A 22,379-nucleotide genomic window follows, 5' to 3' on the forward strand; every position below is an offset into this window, starting at 1 on the left:
TTTCATTCACTAACCTGAAATGACACCTGGCAAGATGGATTTTAACTACCTCAAAGAGACAAAAAAAAAAAAAAAAAAAAGCCACTCGACATCCGGTGTTGTCATAGCAACGTGTACATGCCGCTCTAAGCAGCGTCAGCTACCGAGCGTCCCATGAAATGACTTGTTTCACTGTTCGATCCATTTGGTCCGATGACATTTAGAAAGTCCACAAGAGACGCATGATTGAATTATTTTGTCCTCATTGAAGTTAGAATCGAGGTCCAGACGGCGTGAGGCTCTGCTGCTCCTGCTCTGCCCAGTAAATATCCGTCTGGCCAGCACAGGAATATCACACCAGACAACAGATTTAAAAACTTCGTACACTGAGAAACACCGAGATATTTATCTGGCAGTGGGGGGCTCAATCAGCTTTGTGTAAAGTCGTTTGGCAAAGGATCGAATGTAATGGATGTTCATTTACATTTAAAAGCCTGGCACGGCAGCTTCAACTGAACATAAAATCCACCCCTTAAAGGAATAGTGGGACACGTGGATCGGCACATTTGCTTTCCAGCCAAAAGTTAGATGAGAAAACTGCGAGCGCATTTTATGTCTCTGGGTAATATAAAGCCACCACTGGCAACCGGTTGGCTTAGCTTAGCACAAAAGATGGAAACAGGGGGATCAGATAGCCTGGTTATCAGAAAATAACAAAAAGAGACCTAAAAGCAACATTAAAATGCCTTAATTATCATTTTGTCAGAACACCAAAGGGTAACACTTTGTTGTAGTGAGTCTGGTTCCAGACATTGAAAAAAACACCCTGATCTTTAATTCGTTTAATTCAAACACCGTAGGTCTGGTTTTGTGCCGACTAATGATTATTTCTGCCGGTTAAGGAAATCAATCAGTGTTTTTGATGAGATTAATAAAGGAGATGTCATCTTCCTTGATAGCTATATTTCTAGTAGATAAGTAGTTTGTCACAAGTTTCTTTTTTTTTTTTTTTTTTTTTAACTAAGAAGAAAAACACAAGGTAAACTCTCAACTTTGTTTGCACTGAAACTGAAGTGAAAGAAACTTCTGTCCTGAATCGGATGCAGACTGTAAAAAGCGGTGCCCTTTTGTTAATGGTGATTAAAAAGGATTGTGGCAACGTGTTATTGATGCTAAAGAGTCGCGTGTCGGCTCTGCATTAACAATAACTCACCGCTGCACTATTTGGCTCTCCACTGAGCCCATGACAACAGCAAGCCAAGCGAGAAAAAGGTTTGCTGAGCAGAGACGCTAACACGGTGACGCTCTTTGTTTTTTAATTCTCACTCTGTAGCCACATTTATTTTCCTCTGCTGCTTGTTGCTTCTACATCAATGACTCACTTTCCACGACTTCTACCTCCCTTCAGTTTCTCTGTACGTTGTACGAGAGCAGCTAAAAGCACTGACATCGTGTGTGTGTGTGTGTGTGTGTGTGTGAGAGACGTGTAATTATTGATGAAGATCAGTCTGCGAATCTTCCTCGCCTCGCTTGTCATCTGTGATCTTTGATGATGGACATTATGAGCGTGTTGTCATAGTAACGGCACAATAAAATAGCCGTAACAGTACAGCTGGATTGTTACTGTGGAAGTTTGTGAGATACGTGGGAGTTACGAAAGAAGAAAAGCTGTCAATCTCACCTCTCACCTGGTTGACCGTGTGTGTGTGTGTGTGTGTGTGTGTGTGTGTGTGTGTGTGTGTGTGTTCCCTTTCCTCTGCCTGCAGGATCAAGGGGGGAATCATCTATAAAAAAAAAAAAAAAATCCAGTCATGTAGAAATATGCACGCTCGCACACTTTTAAACCGAGTCAGCTTGTGGTGTTCGTTCAATCCTCCGCTTCAGATCGTGTTTTCAGTGAAAGTGATGAGCTGTTTGCTGTTTGAACTGGCAAATATTTGGAGAATGTGCCGGAGACTGAAGCGTGACAGTTATCAGTCAGCTGCCTCCCTCTCTCTCCCTTTCTCTCCCTCTCTGTCTTATGCTGCAGAGTGGCACGATCCCTTAACAGCAGAAACAATTCGACTGTGTGTCCAGTGTCCAGCGGTCCAAAGCAGAGGGCCAGATCGTGCTGAGTTAAGAGGTGGAACATCACTCCAGCAGGAGGCTGACAGTTTTATTACGATGGGTAATAGCTGGACTAAAGGTTTGGCGCTCGCCTTGTTTGAAGAAGCTGGGCAGGAAAAGAGAATCGGCTGCAACTCGGATCTCACAGTGTGTGTGTGTGTGTGTGTGTGTGTGTGTGTGTGTGTGTGTGTGTGTGTGTGTGCGAGAGACACAGTTCACACACTTTATTACCAGAGCAGTCTCTCCAAATGTCCTGAAATTATAATAACACAATGCATGAATTATTTTTTTAAATACTATCAACTTCTATGATTAGTTCACTGATGAAATATGATCACTTAATTTAATAGGACAAAGCAATGAGTGCACAGTAACTGTATGACTGAGAACAAACATCAAAACGTATCTAAACTCGCAGCTCGAATTTTATGAAATTAAACTGATTCGTACATCCATTTTACTTCACAGAGTCAAATCATGAATGAAATAAACTGACCTTCACTGAAGTGCATGAGCTTGGTGGCAGCCATGAAGGTAGATGCACACATTGCTTCAACGATCATCAGTGCTCATCCATTATCAATTATAATGTTTCCAAATAGATTATTTAGACTATAAAATGTAGAAAAATACTGAAAAATTCTGATCAGGCAACCCTCGGGGTTTAAAGTGCTGACCATGAAGCATTCAGGCAGCAGACTCCCTCACCACCTCATCGGTCGGTGGGCGTTCTGACAAAGGCGTGAAAATCACTTCCAAAAAATATCTATGTCTATTACAGTTTTCCAAAACCCAGTGTGACATTTTTAAATACCCTGTTTTGTCTGACTAAACAACCAAAAAAGATATCCAATTCATGGACAATTTACAGAAGCTGATCAAATCTCAGTCGGTCAGTGTTCTCATCAAACAGCTCTACTATGGTGCAACTACAGAGGTGATGTAACTCACTACTTGTTACCACTCTGGCACCGTTTTCCACTTCCAACGTCCACCGATATTTCCTTGCTGATCTCACTCATCACACGCGTGTAAACTGTGAGCCAGAACATTTATTTTCCCGTCTCGGATCATTTCAAATCACCCGATGAGGTAAAGCTCTGTGGGCTTTCACGAGAAGCAAAGATTCTTGAACCTAATTTGGTGCATCACGATTTATTTTTTTTCCCCCCGTTTCCCACCTGAGCAATCATGTGACCCACTCGGTTCATCTCACGAGCGAAGCCGACTCCAGCGAAGACCTGCTAGCGTCGGGAGCCGTTGCCTTAATTGTAATTTGGCTGTTAGCATACAAACAACATAATAAACCCTCATTCCTACCTGTAGTTTCTTTGAATTGCAAAGACAACCGAAAAGGTTGAAGTCAAAAGCATCATGAGATTTTGACAAAAACAGATTATTGGCTTTGCCACATCAAACACGCACGGTTTTCTAGCTTAGCCCCGTTTTTCCTTGTTTATCTCCATCACCGTGAAAAGAGTTCAAAACAGGAAATTACAAAGAGTTTATTGTGATCGTTTTCTCCCAGGAGGACCTGAAGCCTTTGATCCTAATGAGCTTAAAACCTGACAGTGCTTTCCTGGTTAAATCTCACAAATACTCTCAAGACATCCACGACGTCTAAAACTCCGCCCAGCCCAAATATTTGAGTGCCTCTTCTCAGCCTCATTCATTTCCACACGTGTGACATGTGCGGTCATGCTACCGTAAGAGCAAGCTGGGTAGCGCTGACATTTTTATAGCTGACCTCGAGCACACACAGATTGTCACGTCACAGGAAATCAACACCAGCAGATGTGACTCTGCACCCCGACGTTTTGTAGCGTAGTGGAGCTAAGCCAATTCCAGATTTGGAATAATGAGATGAAACATAGCATGTAAATAAGGTTCCTGTTGCCTCCACAGGCCAACAGGCTGATTTTCAGATGAGAGCATTTGTTTCCGCCTTCTGAAGCTGCGCTGCGAGTGAAGAACCCGAAACAGATGGCGGGAGCACTTCACTGTTTTTATGTTTTTAGGTGGGGGATGCGTTGCCAGATTGGAGATTTTTGTGGCTTTTCTGGATTCGAAAAAAAAAAAAAAAAAAAAAAATCTTAATTTCCACTCTTAAAAAACTTCTCGTGTGTTTCTCTTCCTCCTGTTCGGTGGCTCGCTGCTTCCTGACAGAGACACGGGAAGCCTAATAAAGAAATAAATGGCGATGAATCTATTCACAGGACGCAGCTGACCTTTGTGGGTGAGTCTCAGTGGTGTCTGTGGCACCCAGGCAGATGGCATTATGATTGGTATGTGACATTACACCAGACAAAGAGGCGAAACACACAACTACAAATTGGTTGCACATAAAGGCAGCAACAGTGTTGGTTTTTTTCCAATCCAGTTGGCTCGGCTTCCGGCTCGCGATGCGAGCGAGTGGGATCTGAAGATCACGTGTCACCGCTGAGAGGATGTCGAGGTAAATGAAGGAAAGGTAAACGAAGAGAGAGGAGTCGTTTAACAACATTTAACAACAAAGATCCGGACACTTGATCGTATCTGCCGGGTTGATGCCGTTTCTAGATTTAATTAAAAATCTCTGACGTTTTAATCTCCGATGTTGGAGTTTTGGCTGAGTCATCGCTGACAGGTGTACTACCTCCACAATTCAATAAGAAGGCAATTTCGGTTTCTGCAGGCTCACACATGGCATCTGCTCTGTCATTTGAGTCACACATAAAGGTAGGAAAGAAAGACAGTGAGTGTTTTCCTCTTGTGCTTTCAGTGTCAAACACACTGTCATTAGAAGTAAGCCGTTTGAAGGTTTCTGGCGTTTGTACACACTCGACACACAATGTCCACCCCCGTCATAGTGCACACGCATTCAAAGAGCACAAAACTACCTGTTGATTCTCTAAATGACAGCCCTGCGCGTGACTCACGATGGAGTGCAGCACATAATTATGATTGTCAGAGGGCTTCACACTCTGAAAAACACTTGCTTGAAAGCACTTACCAGCTATTTACCAGGTCTTCGAAGAAAAACTTTGCGACTGTTACCAGGCTTTTATTGGCTCGCAAAAGGAGGAAAAAAAAATTTGCCGTGCATATGAAACTAACATGATCAAAAAATAGATTCCAAAAGTGAGTGCAGAAAGCATGAACTTCAAACAGACTATATTGCTGACTGCTAGGCGGTACGGCTCAGTGAGCAGGGTGGTGTCTACTAAAGTGTAGGAAAGCAGTTCCTGAGTGAAAAGGACACAGTTAAGAGTAAAGAGGACGAGGAAGGGCACTTGAGAGGAGCTGTGCATCAGTCAGGCAAGATTGTAATAGGTTTCTACAGTCACTGGACTGGAGCACACATACAGACACGTTTGGCTTCGTTGGCAAAAAGACGACAGAGATGGAAGGAAGACAGATATGCAGATAGAAAGACACATATGGAGGAGAGATTCAGGCGCTCTTGCTGAGCCAACAGTCTCCAGCACCGTCCCTACCTGCAGCACATCGGTCTCACCTGTTCCTCCTCTCTGAACCACCAGGCTGGTCTCCGCTCCCACAGCACTCTCCTTGAGCAGCTCCACCACCTGCGCGTGCGTGAATCCCTGCACGGGCTGCTTGTTAATCTCCACGATCAAGTCGCCCTCGAACAGGCCCGGGCAGCCCTGAGGTTCCAGGACCTGTTTGACCCGCTGGCCCGTGGCGCTGTCCGCAATCGTGAAGCCAAAACCGTCCACGCCCTTCACCATGGTCAGGGTGAGCAGCTCGCCCTGGGTGGCGCCCGACGACGCCATGGAGACGCTGTCGGGAGGCGTGGTGCCGGTGGTGGGAGGAAGGGAGCCGTCCAGGTGGGTGTCTCCCGGGTGGGCTGTGAGCAGCTGCTGCTGGGCGTTGACCTGGTCCTGACCGGGGTCCGCCACGAAGCGCGCCGTGCGGGTCAGATAGTCCAGGTAGTTGTCGTAGCCCGTCCTGCCGTTCACCATGATGGGCCGCTGCTCCATGATGCCCAGCGGGGAGATGATGGTGGTGGTGGTGTTGTTGTTGGTGTTGGCAGCTTCCTCCGGGTCGTAGGGCAGAGGGTAGCCGCGACACAAGACCAGGGTCACGCTTTGGCCAATGGGAACTGACTGGAAGAGTTTGACCACGTCGGCGTGGGTGGTGCCCAGGACGCACACATCGTTGATGTAGACAATGACATCACCTGCAGAGAAAGACACATGACGGTCAGGTGTATTGGCTGGAGAGGAAGCAATTTACCTCAAGATCAGGTGAAACTCTTATCCTGTAATTTTATATAAAATGGCACATAAAACAACAATGAAATCTAAAGTACAGTTAAGTTGAGCAGCAACTTCCAGAACCAGTATGAATTGCTATTTCAAAATCACACATTACTAAAAATCCAGCCCTCGTACGTAACCTTGCTCAACAGTACATAACCTCACCGTTGAATCCATTTGTCTAGAGAGGGAGGCTAACAATGAAATACGATTGTTTACTTAATATTTCTGATTTAACAGACGGCATTTCCCACAAGTCCAGAGACTGTAAACAGAAACAGCTTGACAGACTGAGGGCATTCAGCGCAGTGCGCTGCCAAGAAAAGGTAGGCAGGAGAGGGAGTGTTAAAAGGCTGAAATGTTGTGGGTGGATATTCTGGATGAGGGAGAAACTATTTATTATTTACACCCCATTTATCCATCCACCCATCCATCCAACCGTCCATCCTTCCGTCCATCCCTGCTACATCCATCCATCCATCCATCCATCCATCCATCTGTTAAACCTAACTTGTTGAGTAAATGGTTGGGATGGCTTCTGGATGTTCAACCACATCAGATGTTCGGTGAACCAACACCACCACCTTCACTATAGTTTGTTCACCATCCTTTAATTGATTGCACCGAGTTACAAATGTTGGAAGGGCGGCTGGCCTGGATTTAATATCGAGACTTCCCGTCTCCACAGCAATAACACTCAATCAACTGGAACCGCACTGTTTCTCCTCGGATTCACCTTAAAGCCATAAAGCATTTCTACAGATAAATGTTACCACTGATAATGTCGTATTTGCCTTTCAAGTGTAAAATAATGTAGATGACAAGTAGCTCAAATGTTTGCCTTTTATGGGCTCCGAGTGGTTTTATTTGCTTGCTGCAGTAAAGTGCACTGTAGATAAAACCCAGCTGATAATTAAATGTTCCCACACAAAAACACTCCACATCCAGGCTTATCTTTGTCTCACCCGGATTACTAAATATAGTGTTTGCTGCTTTGCTGTGGAGGCACCATGGAGGGTTTTAAAACTCTGTGCAAGAGGGAACACAAGGCACAGTCTGTATTAAAGTCTGACTAACAGCATTACCTGGGTTGATAATGAAAACAATTATTTTCTAATTGCAGACATAACTGTCATTCCTCTTTGCGTGTTGCAAAGAGAAGGCGTGAAGAAAACAAAAGATCCTTCATGATTAATGAGCAGAGCGTGTGCTTTAGTGATTGGCTTTCCCCTTGCTAACCACGAGCTCCGTCCTGCCCAATTCTCGTCAAACGTGAGCGGGAGACTCTAACAGCACTAACGGACAATGACAATGACACTTTTTTTCTACAATAACAAGGCAATTCATTGATTTCCCGGATTGACTGCTGAGGTGAGGCCGAACAGCTGACCCCTCCGAGTGACAGCACCCAAGGAAAATGGAAGTTAAGACATCACCGAAATCAGTGTTGCAAATAGATGCTTTTCCAAGTTTCCTTGCTCTGCCGGTATTGATGGAGTGAGCCCAAGCCTCGAGGCAACATGACGTGAGGGACTTTTTAATTAATCTGCGTAAACGGGACCGACATTTGCCTTGAGCATCGGTGTCACAATCAATAGCTGAGCGCGCTGGCAGAAAACAAATGATGGTGCCGCGACCTCGCCGTGCCCTCGCTGTGCCCGTGTATCTCATTCTTCATGACCGGAGAGAAAATGCAGAGAGACGGGGAGGCATCAATGGACACGCAGAGCTTCGAACTGGCACATAAGACACCTGTTCCACCGTGCACACACCCAGTGGGTTCAGTTCACACAGCAGGCTTTGTTTTATGTGCCAAGGTTTAGAGATATCTGCCTCTGAAGCGTCTGCCACCTTCCCTGTAAAGTGAGGAAGACGTGAAGAAATACTCAACAGCAACATCTCTTTCAAGACAGATTGGCCCTGTTACTGTGCATCATCAGCCCGACCCTTTAAAATGATCCAAATGTCATGAGTCCTCATCCAAACTGGCACGTTTACCGAAAGTATGAAGTTTGATTTAGATACATTTTTCAGCGTCGAGAAGGAGGAAGTGAGTGAAAACAAAGCCAAGGCAAAGTTCTGCTTCCATAATAAATGGAGAGTTTAATTGGCGAGCTACTGGAGCTGTAGCTGATAAAATCATTTGAGCTATTAGCAAGATAGATGTTGCGTATGTATGAGACATCAGTCATTTTAATTTCCTTCGAAGACTAGATGGACTTGAGGTGAACTCCCGTTGATCACCCGTTGCTGGTTTTGTTTCGTGCCTCTCTTTCTTCTCGGCACTATAGGAGTGTAACATAAAGCTAGATAACACACAAGTATTTGCCCTGGTGACCTGTCGGTTCAGTTCTCCTGTTCATATTTGTGCAACTAAAATAAAAACTGTAAAAAAGACGGTTTGAAGTCAAAAACCCAGTGTTTCAAGCAAGAATTTCTGAGAGCTATGAAATCTTAACCTTCAATTGTTTGATTTGAAAAATTTACAAGAGCCTGAAGAGATAAATATATCCAGTATTTCACAAAAAAAAAAAAAAATCTAAAAAAAAATCTATCTACTCTTCTTTTGCTATCTTATCAAACACCTGAAGATCCCACTGCAATTTTCCACTGCCGTGAGCACCACAAATTAAATCCAACTGAAAATTGAATGACAAAAAGTCATGGCTGGCTATATATATATATATATATAGATAGATATATAGATAGATAGATAGATAGATAGATAGATAGATATATATATCTATCTATCTATCTATCTATCTATCTATCTATCTATCTATCTATCTATCTATCTATCTATCTATCTATCTATCTATCTATCTATCTATCTATCTATCTATCTATCTATCTATCTATCTATCTATCTATCTATCTATCTATGGTTTTGTAATTTTGTAATGACCCCAAATAAACACCCGTGATGTGCAGCACAGTTGGGGATGAAAGGGAAGAGAAATGGACATGTCAGTAGTGAGAACAAAGAGAAAAACACCCTCATCAAACAGCCCTCTCTGTTTCCATCCATTATAAAACCTCCTGCAGGTCCCTTGTTTCAAATCACGCTGACCTTAACTGTACACACCACACTCCCTGGGACCAAGGCCCATGCTCCCAGCTGCACCATCCTTCATTGTCCCATCCTTGCATATTCCTTCATATCCATCTCTGTCTAATGGTGTGTTCAAGAGTCTGTCAACGTAACGAGAGGTCTCCGCGGCCCCGCCGAGGAGATGAGGCCACGTTAATGCAGCAGTTTACTCTTGGCAGGCTGCAGGCTTTTCAGAGACTCCTACAGACGACTTTGGCCACATCAAAACTAAATTGTGGCCATTTTGAACTCTTCAGGATGCCTGTCAAGGTATTTTGAAACATGTGGAAGTGGCATAGAGGGTGATGTCTTGATTTAGCTTTACCAAAAGCACACAAAAATGTAAGAAGTGTGGGGTGTTTATCTCCTCTAACGTAAGCTTCCACTGTTAGCATGTCTGACTAATTAGCTTAATACCTATCACAGGCACCTAGCATTAAAACATAGGGCATGATTAAAACAAAGAGAGTGAGCTAATGTTTGAAGCTCTGTCCTGCTCTCTAGCAACACCAGTTGTTTACAACGCAGTCCTCGTTCTTCTCTTTTACCGTTAAAGGTAAAATCCCAACATGTGAATGACTTACTCTTCGTCAACAAAGCTGTTTCTTTATTTTCACGTCTTCTGATCAACAACTGGTGTGGTTATTTTGCCTTTGATTTGTAGCTCAAGTATATTGTCATGAACAATGTAGATAACAGTAACAAGTCATTTCTAAAGGCGTGAGTGCAGAACTTCTTTAAAACGTAATTGCCAACGCTGGCTACTATTGTTGTATTGTTCCAAATTAAAACCCTCAAAAGACGAGCATGTATGAAGAATTCAAGTGACTCCCCAAAGCTGCTAAACCTTCAGGACGCAAATTAGTTAAAGATCTTGGTCATTTTGGTTTTTGTGTGTGTTTCAGTTGAGAGAGGTACATGTTATGCATGTTATGCCACTGAACCAGCCTTAGAACAACAGAACACGCACTCTAGTATATGGATCGAGTTCAGCAGAAAAGCCCAGCGGTGCTGAATGAGTGTGGCAGCGGTTCGACTCCCCAGTTTGAAGCATACTGTACCAACAGACCGACTTAAATTTACATTAACCATTGCTTCTGGCATGTGAACTAGGACTCTCTACATCAAGCTAACGCCACTCTTTGCTCTGCATTCTACAAAAATGCAAAAATATCAGGGCGAAGAAACCCAATTTTTCTGTGGACAAAAATTACATCTACAAAAAAAACCCAACATATTTCCCGGCTGGATGTAACTGCACTGCATTTAGCCATGCAGTTATAAGTCAGATATTTAAATATATATACGCTACACGTTTTCCCTCGTTGTGTAATCACACTTTACAGATAGCCAGTAGGGGTCATAAGGAGAATGCAGCAAAAATCATCTATTTGAAATTGGGAATTTCACAACTCTGCGGGCCTGGGCTTCTTCCGTGTGAGCTCTGAGTTTCTGTGATCATGCTGTTACTGCAGAAGTAGGACACAAAGTCTGGGGAGGCGAAATGGGTGTTGGGGAGGGGGGGGGGAGATAGAGATGGAGATGAGCTGACGGGAGGAAGCGAGTGGCATAGTAGAGGAGAGTGAGTTATTTCTGGGGAAAGAATACATAAAAAAAGAAAAAAAAAAGGGAATACTAAAACAAAGTAGGAGTACTGGATGAGAAGACAGAAACCCAAAAGGTTTTAATATGTAGAATTGTCAGGACAAGCTTTATTAGTCACCAGGAGATCTATTTTGGGCTGCTGCACCCACGCATTAAAAAAAAAAAAAAAAAATCCAGACATTTATGATCCTAAAAGAAATCTGTTAAAGCACCAAGAGAGAGCAACTTAGTTCTGGAGAGGAGGAGCATTAACACAGAGGAAACTCCCCGACCAGCTTGCTTTATGCGTGATAAACGATCCACTGAGCTCTGTGTTCGCACCAGCATATACAGATAGACACATCATTGCATAGTGAAAGCACGACAGGCCTGCTACTTCTATTCCCTTGACCTTTAGCCCAGATGGTTTGTCTCAGTGGGGATGTGTGTGTGTGTGTGTGTGTGTGTGTGTGTGTGTGTGTGTGTGTGTGTGTGTGTGTGTGTGTGTGTGTGTGTGTGTGCCGCAGTCCACACCCCCATGTGGCCTCAGCCAGGAGTTATGAGGCTCATAAAGTCCCTTACATGATTAATGGAAGAACAAAACTCTGCAGTTGGTGCACCTCCATGTGCATACATCCGCATACAGAGCTCACACAATGCAAGCTTGGCAGGTTGCACCTGCAAACACTCATGCAAACAATACATGAAAACACAGAGAGTGCAGAGTTTGTGTGTTTGAATGTGGACCTGCACTTGTAGCCATTTCATCTCGACAAGGACGCCACAAACAGTATTTCTCTGAATAGTGTAACGTGTGCACATTTAATTTGACCGCGTGTCGGCTGCACTGCACAAAAGGGTGAATGTGGGAAAATGTGGGGCTTGAAAACTTGTGCGTAACCTCATTTCTTTGGCTGTATGTTGATGTATGGACCAGATATGATCAGGTTGCCCTAATAAAGCTGCAGTTGATCCAAAATGCTGCAGCGAGAGCACTGATGAGATCATATTTCTCCTTCTAATGAAGAATACAATTAAAAAATATTCTCCTGACTTACAAATCTCTTAATGACTTTATTTTTTATTTTTTATTTTACAGTACCATATCATCCTTATGGAGTGCGTCACTCTCTGAGTACAGGTTTATTTGGGGGTTCCTAGAGTTTTCAAAAGGCAAATAGCCTTCAGCTTTCAGGGTTCCTCTCTTCTGGAACCAGTTCCCTGTTTGAGTTCAGGAGGCAGATGTCCTCTCTACTTTGAACATCAGGCTTAAAACGTCCCTTTTAGATAAATCTCAGCCACAGACGGTTCAGGTGACACTGAGCCATCCCTTAGTTATGCTGCTGTAGCCCTCGGCTGCTAGGGGACCTCCCATGATGCACTGAGGTACTCTCCTCGATTCGCTCCTTCACTCTCCAGCCATTTATATGCCACCACTGCATCTCATCATTCATGTGCCTTTTCTCTCCTGTATTTTTATGCTTTTTTTCTGCAGATATCCTTGGCTGCATGTTTCTAACCAACATACCACATTTTTGTATCATTTGTTGTACCTCTACGCTATTCTTTTCTCTCTCCTTCATCCCAACCGGTCAAGGCAGAGGGCCGCTACTGGAAGCCAGAGGTAAAAGGCTCTCTGGACATCTGTACTATCTAGAAGTGTGATCCAGTACAAATGCATTCCAGCCACGAGGAATCTCATCATTTTCAGTATGCACGGACAACTTTTCTTTGTGCCTTTCAGGTTCTACTTTATCAAGTGAAGTTCATTGTTCATCGACTGCATGTCAGATACTTCACATGGCCAGGTGTCTCAAGAGACCTCCTGGTTAGATAAAGGATAAGAAATGTTTCTTTTGTTTGGCTGGGTTTCAGGTGGTGTGTCAGCCGTGCCCGAAGCTTACCTGTGGCCATCTTTCCATCGGCTGCAGCAGGCCCGTCAGGAATAACGCTCTTGACCTGGAGGAATTCATCGGGCTCATCGCCTCCAATAATAGTGAAGCCGAAGCCCATGTTGCTCTTCTGGAGTGACGTGGACAAGAAACTGCCTTTGAGCTGAGTGGGGTCCCGTGTGAACAGCGGCTTTTCTACAAAGGGTAAAAACAAACAAATTAAGCAAACATAACGCTTGAGAGGCTTTAAAGCAACTATTGAAAGGACCTCAAAGCTGGTGCGGGGCAGTGTTCACAGGGTGGGGGCATGGGTAAAGCTTATCCATTGAGATATGGGTGTAGCCACAGGAAAACTGGCAGGGCATGATGTCAACAGCAAAATAGCAAACTTGGACACAGGTGGGGCTGTGGTGCTGAAAGATGCAGGTGTGGTTCAAAAGTTTTGCCTCCCGTGCAAAGGTACAAATACAAAATCCCTCCTGGCACACCCAAACATACTGAACCATCATCCGGTCCTCTCCAGCCGTGCCGGGTTACGTCGGGCAGAAGGGTGTGCAGAGAGCATCGGCGGCGCGGTTCTTCACTCGTATCCCGAGGCTGCCCGGGAAGCAGCGAAATTCAGCGAATGACATGCTGTCAATCAGGGATGAGTTCCAAGAGAAGATGCTCGGGAGGGTTAAGGGAAGACCTGGGAGATTTCAGAAGGAGGGAGAGCTGGGAAATTTCTGGAGGAGGAGCGCCTTGAGTAGGAATGAGAGGATCTCAGCCAGCAAGCTTAGTCACACTTAACCAAGTCTCCCATCTTTTCAGCTCGGGAAGGAGGCATGGGTAGCAAGCTAGTTTACATCCTTTGTTTGACGTCACCGGTCCAGACATAGACTCCTCCCCCCTCCCCACCCCAGCCCCTCCCCACCTGCTTATGGCCGGTGATAAAACAGGTCATAGTGCACGGTCGTCACACAAATCCTTTAACTGCCTCAAGGGAGAAGCTCGCTTACGAGTTAGCATGCTTACAGTAAGTGAGGCGAGCGCAGGCAGCCATGAGAACGACAGTCAGCCTCCTTTTGCTTCTTTCTTGGCCTACTTACTGACAAAGTGCCACAGGGAGACGGGGCTACAGACAGGCTGCTCGAGCACCACAGTGCAGGCAGAGGTGTGAAGTGGCTGCTGTTGGTGATGCTGATGGGGGCACGCGTTCATCCGCCGAGTCAGAACACGGCGGAGCGGGGAGACGTCGGCGGAGGAGGACGTAGCGTACGCAGCAGCCCTGCGACCAAGAGTCGGCGAGCGGCGGGAGAGGTCGCCGAGGCTGTGGCAGCGCTCGGGCACCGAGCCGACCTGTACGAGGGGGGGTCTGGGGAGGGTGGCACAGCGGCTGGCATCCTCCACTGGCGTCAAAGTTCGAAGGGCGGAGGAGGAGGAGGAGGAGGAGGTGGAGAGAGAGGAGGAGAGAGAGCCTCACTGAAATGAACACAGTGTAACCACGGAGACAGGCTCTCGACTCAGAGCGGTGGACTACTACGTTACTACGGAAACAAACCTCCACTTCAGACAGTCCAGACAGGGTTTTTTTTTTCTCTAGCAGTGCATCCCACCGCTACGAACTGGTAGAGTGAGAATCAGGCGGCGGCAAACCAGTCATTAAACAAAACAGTGACTCACATTTAAACCCACGTGTTCACCCAGGTAAAGAACTATTTATATTACCAATAGGTATTATTATCAGCCCTCCGAAATGCCACCATTCCTCCCACCGTTTTAATGAGGCTCATGCATGAACCGACTGATGCGTCGTACTGTCAATCATCATAAAAATAATCCTGTTCTTTTCGAGCAATATGAGATACTGTGCTTCTTTGCATCTCCTGCTTGCGTGTTGCTATGGCGATTCAAGCAAAATGTGGCCATCAAGTTTCTGTTCGTTCTTCAATTTCTAAAGTGGGAGAAATGAGACGCATTTTCTTTTGTCGAGTACATGCTAAGATGATATTGTCAAATACCAATTTAATGGCTGAACATCAGCCTGAAATACCACAGTATTCAGAGGATCACAGAAACTGGAGACGTCCAGTTTGTCATGTGTTTGAAGTGTTTGATGCGAAGATCAATTCCCCAAACAGCATTTATTTGGAATTTACAAGTTTTCTCAATTTAACTGCATGTTTTGTCAATCAGTTCGGTCGTGTAATCAGTTTCTTTTTTTTTCTTTCGTACACAGAGTATTCTGGATTGAACAACTTCGTGGTGTCTTCGTTTTTATCCACAGCTAGATAAAACTGCATTCATGTGGTGAATATTTCACTACCTCAAATTATTTACAGCCTCTTGGCAGAGTTGCTGGTTGCAATGCTGCTGTAAATAATCATATTTAAGGTGTTGACACTTTGACCTCTTGCTGTATGAAATCTGAAAGGTGAACAATTTTCCATATTATTGATTGGTGTTGTAAGTGTGCAGCTGCTGTAGCTTTCACAAAAAGCCTGAAATATTTCAGATGACACCTTCACGGCTGTAAAAGCTTTTACGTCACAGCTTGTTTCAAAAGTCCATAAGGCGTCTGACTTGCCCCAAATTCCTTCTGCAACGTGATGGCGAGCCCCCCCCCCCCCCAAAAAAAATACAGCCGGAGTATTAAAACCATCTTCAGTCACAAGAAGAGCTGGGAGCGCTGCAACAGATGGCACGGCTCCCACAGAGCCCTGATCTCAACATCACGGAGTCAGTGTAGGATTACATGAAAAGACAGGAGCAACTCAGACAGGCTGAATCCTGGAACCGGGTTTTTAGAGATGCCTGGAAACAATCGACCTGCTAAACACTGTGTGCAGGTGTACCGACTGATTTCATCTCGATTTTTCACTTCGTCTTTATTTTTAGTATCAATTAAAAATGTTCAATTCAAATGTTTTGTTTTTTAAATAGCACTTATCCTGCACCTGCATCTGTAATTAAAGGAATTAAGAGACTTTCAGAGCACATAATGAATATGAAAACACCATTTTTGAACTGAAGCTGAAAAATTTAACAACATAACTTGTTATTTGAAAAAAAAGTCGCTCTATCTGCAGTATAGTTCGATAATACTCCCTAAAACATACTGACACTTAAAAAGTACGACTCCGTGGGCAGCCTAATAATAAAAAGAAAATTTCTCAGGGAGAAGCCAAGAGATCATCAAGGTGGTCTTACCTCTGTAGATGGTGGGAAGGGGCAGTGAGGACAGACCCTGGCTTTGCATCTGCTGCTGCTGCTGGAGTCTCCTCTTCGCCTCCAGGACTGGGTTCTCAAACTGGGTCCTTCTATTTATATGACTGCGATGACAACATTAAAATAAAGAAATTAAAAAACAGATTTCACATTACTCTGCTACACGTATCTCAGACCTCCTCTCGGCAAAGATCACGTCTAATAAACCTGGCACTACAGCAGCTATTGCCTTGATGATTAATTAAATGGCCAGTCCCCTCATTATGTAACAACTGCAGAGTGGCTTTGCTGTGTAGAAAAGAACAAACGCCTCATTCGGGGTTTTTCTTCCGTAATTCAGCCCGTTTTATAATCCGAGTCATGTGAATCTCTGGCTGGAGGGAAACCTGCACGTGCAACAGCGATTTCCTTTAACGTCCCACGTTGTTCTTAATTTAGGTTGTAAGGAGGGGGATAGTCACTGACTACAAATACTGTAATTTGACAGTGTGAAATAATTAGTCATCATTAGATACTTCCCTTACTCTTTGAGTGTATTTTGCACGGACACACGCACGCACACACACACACACACACACACACACACACACACACACACACACACACACACACACACACACACACACACACACACACACACACACACACACACACACACACATACCATCTTCCTCTCCCCTCCTTATCTTTTAATGAACCCCCCCCCCAGTTTCACAGTGCTAATTACAAAACAGCTTCACTATACTTTTACATAGCTGCATAATTTCAAGGTCTGGCAACTTCTTTTATTATATTTATATGGCACCAAAACAAGACAAATAAGAGCATGTTGAGAGGGAAGTGCAGTACAGTATATAAGGCCGTTTGGTCAAGTGTCATTCTGCAGGTTTTCTTAAGCAATGTCGAGCCAAGTAATTCGCCCTGCCTGTCTAAAAATAGAGCCGCGTCCGCCTCTCCGCCCCAGAGTGGAGCATCCAGCCAAAAAAAAAAAAATAAAAAATAAAAAAACACCCCTGAACAGGGACATGCAGTTCAGTGGAGGGGGCCTACCACTGCAGCAGTGACTGTGAAGACACTCATGTGTGGATATAGTTGAAAGGACGTGCAGAGTGCTCGCTGCTGAGCTAATCGACACATACAGATGCAGCATGAGTGGGTAACAGAAATACGGCTGAGCCAGATAACACCCCCCCCCCCCTCCCCCGCAAACTGACAGCGCGCCGTCAGCAGGCAGATACAAGGACTCACTTTTTCCCGGCTGCACTGCCAGTCTGCTCTGAGTAAATATGATTAATACAGCACCAGCGGGCTACACTGAAAATCAAAAGCAAGCTATTACATATTAAAGATGCACCCAACTTACTCGACATAGTAGCTGCCGTAAATGGGGTCATCGATTTTCTCCCAGCCGTACGGAAGCTCTGTAAAAAAACAAAACAACAGCAGCCAGATAGCAATAATGAAAGGCTTGTTTATTCAATGAACTTGCAGCAGCAGGTTATTGATCTCGCATGAAAACATCTTTTGTGACTGAATAATTTTACAGATTTATTTTACTGTCAGTAATTACCAGAAATTTGATGGTAAAATAACAGATTAACTGGAGGGATTGTTGTTCTTTCTCGGCAGGCTGTATGTTGAGGCTTGTGAGTATTTTGAAGTCTCATCTTTTATAAAAGAAATGGATGGCAACACGACGCGAGATAAAAACTCAACTGTGTTTTCCCAGCAACTTGTCACATTGATTGATTTAAAGAGGCTATCGTTTCTTTAAAGCTGCGCATCAAATGGACCCCTCTTCAAGAAAAAGTTCCAAAATAACAACAAATATCGAAAGATCTGCTGGCTGAATTTAAGTCAGTAAAATATTTATGCCCCGCATCTTCTTCAGGCTGTAAATAGTGTGTTTTGATGTGGGAACTTTGCATGAGATGAGCAGCCCCAGAGGGTGTTGAACCTTCACAGCATCAACTGGTCCATGTTTCTACTGGTGGTTCACAGCTTTTTCTCAAAATGTTATGCGGATCAATGTTACCAACAATAAATTGCACACAACAGTCAGTTACTGACAAATGACAGACCGATCAAACAACACGACACTTGTGATGACAGTTTGAACGACGTATCAAAGTACGACTGTCAGAATTCTGTGTTTTATCTGCACAATGACATAAAACGGAGTCCATGAGTATAAAAGACGCTTTTCACTTCTACCCTCGGAACAGAATCCCGTAAAATATTTGTAGATAATCACTGATGTCCTGACGTGTATGCTGACATTGACATTCTAACTGAAAATAAATCGACTGAATATACTTCATCTCCATTTTTTTAAACCAACAGCTGAAGCGTCAAATTGCCACAAAAGCCCAGAGAACAGTTGTGAGAAATCCTCCGAATGTTTCGTAAACCGTGCGCACAAGGATCTGGTTTGGATTTACCACTATTTTATAGAACGACATGATAATCATTTGTCAAGTAGGGATAATGCTCTGCAGTAATATCATGATATATCAGGGCCCTGAGTGGGGCGTGAATATCTGTGCCCAGTTTCATGAGAATCGGTCAAGTAACTGTTGAGGAGCATCACTTTAAACCACAACACCAAGGTGTTTCTAGAGGTCAGAGGAAAGTCAGTGAGTCACCAACAGTCATATCCATCCTCTGGTGAACATGAACGCCTGTTTAAAATCCATCAAATACTTGTTGAGACATTTCGTTTTGGACCAAAGTCGTGGACCGACTGACGAATCGACATCCTTGCTCAGATACAATAAACAGCTTCAACTGGTCACACAAAGTGGACTTTAACTTTTCAACGGCATTGCATGAGCGCAAAGTCATAGGTATTTCTGCTACCTCAGCCTCTTTCTGTGTGTGGATGGTACCGCAGTATACGCTGCCTCCCCCCCTCCCCCCCTCCCCCAGGGATCAAAGCGTTTCTCCCTTCAAACCCTGACAGTCAGAAGTCATTCTGGACAAGATGTTCAGAGTTGCCCTCTCGTCTTTTCTCTGCCCCGCAGCTCTCTGACAGAACACAGCTCTTAAAAAAAAAAAAAAAAAAAAAAAAAAAAAGTCTAGAAGGAGTTTCCACCGTTTGCTTTCCAGGATGGGAGCAATTAGCATTTAAAGCATATTCCCACACGTCAGTGTTTTAGCATAATAGCGGAATCATTCAGAGCTAAGTTGGGTACATACTGCGAGAGGGCTCCTGCAGAAAGAGCATCTGAGTTGATTTTGGCGCGACGCTCGGGCACGGCGTGCTCCAGTGCGTCCCCAGCTCAGCACCAGACCGGCTTTGATTGGTGACAATGCAAAGTTAATCAGGATGAGAGGCGAGATAACGGCAGAGAAAACGCTTCCCTCTTCGGGAAGGGGAGCAGCCGGAGGGAGCGCTGAAAGCACCTCGGGCTGCTGAGGACCCCGCGGCTGGTCGAGGGCACACAGACGGAGGTTCACCGAGTGTGTAATGTACCGCGGTCATCGCATATATGTAATATTACTCCTTGACCTAGTTTAGACTGAAGAGAGCGCGGCGCAATACTCCACTCCCTCCCAGCTCCGCCGTGCAGAAAAGAAAGAATTACCACAACAACGCTGGTGGAGCGCTTGTTGTTGCTTCTCTGAACCCCTGCCCCCATCCCCTCAAAACAAATGATTAAAGTTTCAGTAGGATGCACTATTTTTTTTGCCTGCACACTCACTAAAATGCATACTTGCCCTACACACACACACACACACACACACACACACACACACACACACACACACACACACACACACACACACACACACACACACACACACACACACACACACACACACACACACGCGCGCGCGGGTGTGAGTGATATAACAGAGTGCTGCCAGCAGGTTGACAGCCCACGGGAATACCTCCTGTGAACACCACAACATTCCTTAGCCCATCTCCACTCATTAAATATGAAAGAGAGTGTTTCATGTTCTCACCTTTGCTGGCTGACATATAGACACACACACACACACACACACACACACACACACACACACACACACACACACACACACACACACACACACACACACACACACACACACACATACAAATTATGCTACTTACTTTTCCCGCACAGAAACACGGAGCCTCTCTATCATTTTGCATATGCACACAAGAGATCAAAGGGCTGTCATGTACCTCAGCAGTCTTCTCATGAAAAGCTTTTCTATTAAAACGTCCACAGAAAGAACTGCAGGAAGCCAGAAACACGTCCGCTTTCAGTTTCCAAACGGAGGCCGATGGACTCCACACACCACACGCTTTAAGGGGAGGGGGGAAATCCACTTTATTACAACCTGGGTCTCTTTTTGATTCTTCCAATCATTTCTGTCAGTCACGATAACACTATAATCATCGAATCAAGCACTGAAACCTGGGAACACGTCAACAACTGCAGCGAGGTCTGACAGAGAAAGAAATACAAGCGATCAGATGACTGTGAACAAGACAACTAGGTCGTTCAAACCAACTAAATGTTGGTAATGAATGTTTGTAAAATCTATGTTTGGATGATTGCTTCTGTTTCTTGCCTGTTTGGACTTCCTTTTAGCCATATTGTTGTGTTGTCAAGGCTCAGCAATTCAAGGAATAGTTCAACATTTGTGTACGGTGCTAAAGCCAGGAGGTGGTGTAGCTTGGCTTACATATTCGATTCAATTCCATTTATAGTGTAGAATCAACACGAAACGGGATCTCAAGACACTTTACAATCATAAAGACAGGCTTTGAAAACAGCCAACTTTCCCCTCTCTAAAGTGAAAAAAATAAGGCTATCAGCTTCCTTTAAATGTGTTAATCAGTTTAAGTCTTTACGCAAAGCTAAGCTGAGCTGAGCTAAGCTAATATCCACTTAAACCTTTGTGGCCACAAACGACTACTTTATAACAGTAAATGCTAAAATGTAATATGAAAGTAACACAAGTAGAGACGAGAACGCAGCAACATTTAAGCAACTTGTAAAGTTTGCAAATGAAAGGGATTCATCTTCTTCCTACAATTATAAAGACTGTATCTCAGTGTGCGTACTTACACTTGCTTTTTGAATGCACATGTGTATTCATATTGACAAAAAAGGAGACCTGCAGTGCACTACGAGGCCACCAGATGGTGTATTTATAATGATGAAATAAATTGAGTATGAAAAGCTGGACACTTCTCAGCCATCAACAGTCAACAGCCTTGCTGCAGAACTTAATAACTGCTGAAAGTGTTTATTTTTCACTCCGAAGCCAGAGTTGGAGAGAAGCCATCAGTGTGTTTATTGTGTGTGTGTGTGAAACAGAGGGCATGAAAACAGATATTTTCGTAGGTGATGTATTTACTAATATGTAGTGCGCTGACGGAAGTTCCCCAAACTAATTCTCTTTCACGTGATCAACACAATATTATCATTACTGATAGAGGATGGCCAGAAGTTTATTTGTTAATTCCCTGCAACCACTTGTGAAGTGAGACTTTTTAAAAGAACAAGTTTCATTATGTGACACATGAAAAGCTGAATTTATAAAAGCTGAAGCTGAATTTATAAGCAGTAATAATAACACAATATGTTCTTCTGACACAGCCTTACAGCACGAGCTTGAGGTGGCTCCTATAAAGATATTGTAGTGTAATGGATATTACTGAGTCAGTGCTTTAATGCACTGTTTCTGTTAAGCATTCACTATTATCCTGTAAGTGCTACTTGTGGCTACTGAGGCCGTTATTCAGCAGAACTCTTTCTTTAAGCTGTTTAATGCAGTGTCATGGTTGCAGTGTTTCACATCCACCTTCAGTGAAAAGTTTCTTTCAGCGAGCAGTGTGTGCGTTGATGAATTCAGAACTTAGGATGATTGTCTCCTCTGCGCTCTCTCTTTGTCTGGCTCCACCGAGTGCCGTCTATAACCTCTTTGTCAGCAGCCTGCAACGGAGAACTAACTCCCGCGGACAAGGAGAGAGAAAGTGTGTGTGTGTGTGTGTGTGTGTATATATATATATATATATATATAAATATAACGCACACCGGCGCTGCTTATCACTGCCATGCTGCATGCGTCCAGGAAGCGAAATGTCAAGCCGGTGTCGAATTTTCAGGTGGCAGCTTACGATGGAGCCCTGAAGCGAGTGGAAAAATGTTTACAATTTCTAGTCGTGCCATAAAGTCTATCCCGCAGTCACAGGTGGAGGGCCTCTTACGACCAGCAGGAGGCATCCTGGCATCTTCCCCCACATTTCCCCCCCCGCCC

The 22,379-nt window shown here is 44.3% G+C and overlaps 1 protein-coding gene across 11 annotated transcripts in view; it reads right to left on the reverse strand.

The window, feature by feature from the left end:
* The window catches only part of magi2a (membrane associated guanylate kinase, WW and PDZ domain containing 2a), a 199,732-nt gene that overhangs the window by 30,503 nt on the left and 146,850 nt on the right, over positions 1 to 22,379 (reverse strand). For 6 of the 11 annotated variants that reach the window (XM_069711065.1, XM_069711064.1, XM_069711063.1 and 3 more), the window contains 5 exons: positions 17,482 to 17,539; positions 16,101 to 16,222; positions 14,000 to 14,299; positions 12,924 to 13,106; positions 5,582 to 6,265 (listed from right to left, as the gene is read on the reverse strand). In XM_069711065.1, coding sequence (XP_069567166.1) covers positions 5,582 to 6,265; positions 12,924 to 13,106; positions 14,000 to 14,299; positions 16,101 to 16,222; positions 17,482 to 17,539 — 1,347 coding nt within the window. Of the gene's footprint in view, positions 1 to 5,581; positions 6,266 to 12,923; positions 13,107 to 13,999; positions 14,300 to 16,100; positions 16,223 to 17,481; positions 17,540 to 19,316; positions 19,588 to 22,379 lie in introns of those variants that run through there. The other 5 variants (XM_069711067.1, XM_069711066.1, XM_069711075.1 and 2 more) reach the window with 2 other exon arrangements.

The sequence above is a fragment of the Brachyistius frenatus genome, unplaced genomic scaffold, assembly GCF_029030835.1.
Source record: "Brachyistius frenatus isolate BFR_SWC_R1_liver_20210118 unplaced genomic scaffold, ASM2903083v1 Contig_96, whole genome shotgun sequence".
Classification (NCBI taxonomy): Eukaryota; Metazoa; Chordata; class Actinopteri; family Embiotocidae; genus Brachyistius; species Brachyistius frenatus.